Source organism: Limulus polyphemus, unplaced genomic scaffold, assembly GCF_000517525.1.
Source record: "Limulus polyphemus unplaced genomic scaffold, Limulus_polyphemus-2.1.2 Scaffold211, whole genome shotgun sequence".
Taxonomy (NCBI): domain Eukaryota; kingdom Metazoa; phylum Arthropoda; class Merostomata; order Xiphosura; family Limulidae; genus Limulus; species Limulus polyphemus.
The window spans coordinates 215,233-218,594 of record NW_013665821.1 but is presented as its reverse complement, the minus strand read 5'-3'; the positions used below and the strand labels follow the sequence as shown (position 1 = coordinate 218,594).

The following is a 3,362-nucleotide window of genomic DNA, read 5'->3' as shown; positions in this document are numbered from 1 at the left end:
CATATTTGGGAATGGAAAGTTTATAAGTTCAAAGCTGAAAGTGTCCATTTTATTTAAATCATTAAACATTACTGTTTGATTACTGATGCTGGCATCTAACTTCAGATGTTGTGCTTAAAGTTAAGCTATCTTTAATGAATATCTTCTAAAGACTTCGCAAACATCCTATTGCCTAACCTGGTTAAGTGGAGTCTGTCGTTTAACATATAATTTACCCTTTCCGTGATCATCTCATTTAAACCTTGGATCCTGCTTAATAGCTTATTTTAACATCTAGCCTGAAGGGGCCACACATTTGTTTCTATCCCTAAACCTTTAAAGAAGTTCATTAAACTCTTTAATAACCTTTTCTGATCTACATTTTCCAACATTATTCACTCTTCCATTCACTACAAAAGAAAGCTTCTTGGCACCAGAAACTAAACTATACATGCTCTGTAATGTCCTGTACTTTAGAATCTTGAAAGCAAATTCTAGTCTAACTTTTAATATGCTTCTCACTACCAACACATTTATCAGTAAACTTAATGAAAGAGTCCCCCACTATGTAAACTTCTTTATTTTCTATTTCCCTATTGCAAGCAGCAAAATGTTGAAATATATTAGAGACAGTTATCTGAATGCTAACTGAACTGTCTTTGTAGCCTTCACTCTTTCTGGACTGTGTGTGTGTCATTGATATTCTTTGATTTTTTCTTTCTCACGAGAAATGCATAACCAAACTGCATGAAATTTAGGACTTGTTAAATATTATCTAAATTCAGCTTAAAAGATTTTAAATAAATTAGTTTAGTTTATCTATACAATGTTTAGTGTTGTAAAATTTCCAAAATTTGTAGATAATGATTTGAAAAGGCATTAAAAATACTGTTTCCTTTTAGAATTTCAATTTTATTTTTGATATTGATCAGAAAGTTACATTTTATATTATATCAAATCAGTTTCAGCTTGGTTAATATTCATTAACTTGTTTTTTATACATTTCTAAAAAAATTTACATCTGTTACATAACTTGTCTTTTTTTATTCGAAATATCTTTTATGATAAAGTTTGAAGAATTATTTTTCAGCATCCATACATCTTTTGTCTGGTATTTACTCTCCTCTACCACGAACTGTCACTAAATCAGCAATGTAGAATAAAATGAATAGTTGATAACTGACATCAAATACATAATAATACATGGAATAGCACTCTGTAAAAGATTGTGGCTCATACACTTTGACCCCCATATTAAGCATTATTTCATCTGTGTTTGTTTTTGTATTTAGTTTATTATCATGAGCACCAGAAATATTGGTAGTTTTGACATTGAAGCAAATAGGTTTAGAAATTTTTAGAAGTAACATCTGTAATAATTATAAAAGTTATACATGTAAATAACATATGTCTAAATATAACAAATAAATGCATGCACATAGTTTGACATTGCTTGGACAGAAACAGGTGCTGCTTTAAGGTCTAATTTGTCTTGTTAATAATAGTGCGTGATTAGTCAATTTTTTGTATATTTGTGTTCATAAGTTATGCCATTTACTGCAAAATATATTTATCACACTGTCTTTGTTTTAAAGTTACTGGTAATTGACTGTATTTGTCGTAGTAGTTCTATATTCTGTCTATTTTTACAAAAAATTAAAAGAAATGAAGCCAAGATTTTGATGGTGTAAACAGATAGTTTTGTTTTTGCTTTGTATGTGATATAGAAACTAGGTATGACGATGACTGTCTTCAACCATTGGATGTGAAATCCTAAAGAACATCTTCATCCAAAAAATGGCATCAGATGGTGGTCCATATCTTGTAAAGGCTGTTTATAACTTCAAAGGTTCAAATAATGATGAGGTAAGATTTTATCAATCACTTGTTTAATTTTCCCAATTTGTAGGGATGTATAATACATTTCAAAAATGTTGTGCATTATGTGTTAGTCTAATATTTTTAATGGGATTCATATAGAAAATTGTGAAACATATATGTATGAAATTTGTGTACTTTCCCATTATTTGATGCAATATTATGAATTTTTTTTAATGAGATCAGCATGATATCATTCCTGGGAGTGACATTTGCTAACCTCATTTTATGTAATCTTGCAAGGGTCACAAAATTACAATAATTGTATTTACTCTTTGGTCTGGCCATTGTTCGTGATTGGTTTTCCAAAAAATTCAAGTTAACCAGATAATTGATCATATAGACTGTTAACTGTACAAAGTCACTGATAATGTAAAAAAAAAAAACAGCTTAACACAAATCATTTGTTTTATGTTCTTATGTAAACTTGAAAAACATACACATTCAACAGTATTTTTTACAAATTGTAAAGGCTCAAGACACAGTTACTAAGGTCTGCACAATGCTTCTAAAGTACACATAATCTGCCTGAAAAAGGTTCTTTACTGTCATATTAATGCATTGAACAAAATATTAATCAAATCTTTCTGCTGTGAGCTTATAATCAAGCCTCACTGTCCATGCAGCTTTTCTATGAGATATCTTCATCAACTAAAGGATGAGTTAATAACATTTCATCTATTGAATTCTGTTGTGATGTTGATGGTTGAGCCTCATTTCACAACTTTGTCTGGACAGAAGCTGTTAATATTGCAGCCATTTGTGAACAGCAACATCAGGTCATTTAATGTCTCAGCTTTCAAAGATGTATGATAGTATGTTTTTATGTGGTATATCCTCTCTCACAGATGGCTGTTTAAGGGTTGAGTGTAAGGTCTAAATTTACTAGCACCAGGATGTGAGACAAGTGGTTAGGGTTCTTGTGCAGATGTGTGTATTAATGATGAGGTGTCTCTTCTCTGCGAGCAGATAACCAGATTTTTAGAGAAATCCATTTCCATGTTATTAGGCCAAATGATTCCTCTGTCAGAACATTTTTAAAGTGCTTAACTAGTGAACCATGTTGTCATTACCATAAGTAGGCAGCTTTTCTTGGTCACATGGCAGTAGTGATGTGTGAAACACATTAACCCTTTCGATACGGATCACAGGTGAAAGGCCATGCCATCTCGTTTGTTGACTCGCATTCAAAATTTTATTGAACTATTATTTCATGAATTTATGTCAATAAATTTTAGAACTATACATTACTCAATTTGTTAATTTAAAAGTAAATATTAAAAAAAAACAAAGATAAACATCGATTTTGTGTCACATGATATGTTGAATGCAGAACTGGTTCAAGTTAGATGTTTGTCAAGTCAAAATACTAAGTCCATAGTTTCATACGAATTAGAAAATCAAATTACAGATACTGACAAGCTAGAATATAAAATAAGAAGGTCTCATCTTTTCTATTTGCTAAGATATTGCTCACGTAACAAATCAAACACAGTGGCACCCTG

At 30.7% G+C, this 3,362-nt stretch overlaps 1 protein-coding gene across 1 annotated transcript in view; it reads left to right on the top strand.

Annotated features, from left to right (window-relative positions):
* The window catches only part of LOC106478434 (rho guanine nucleotide exchange factor 7-like), an 85,703-nt gene that overhangs the window by 5,943 nt on the left and 76,398 nt on the right, over positions 1-3,362 (top strand). Inside the window, exon 2 of the mRNA XM_022382030.1 lies at positions 1,707-1,845. Within this exon, the coding sequence (XP_022237738.1) occupies positions 1,777-1,845 (69 nt within the window). The 5' untranslated portion in view covers positions 1,707-1,776. The remainder of the gene's footprint in view (positions 1-1,706; positions 1,846-3,362) is intronic.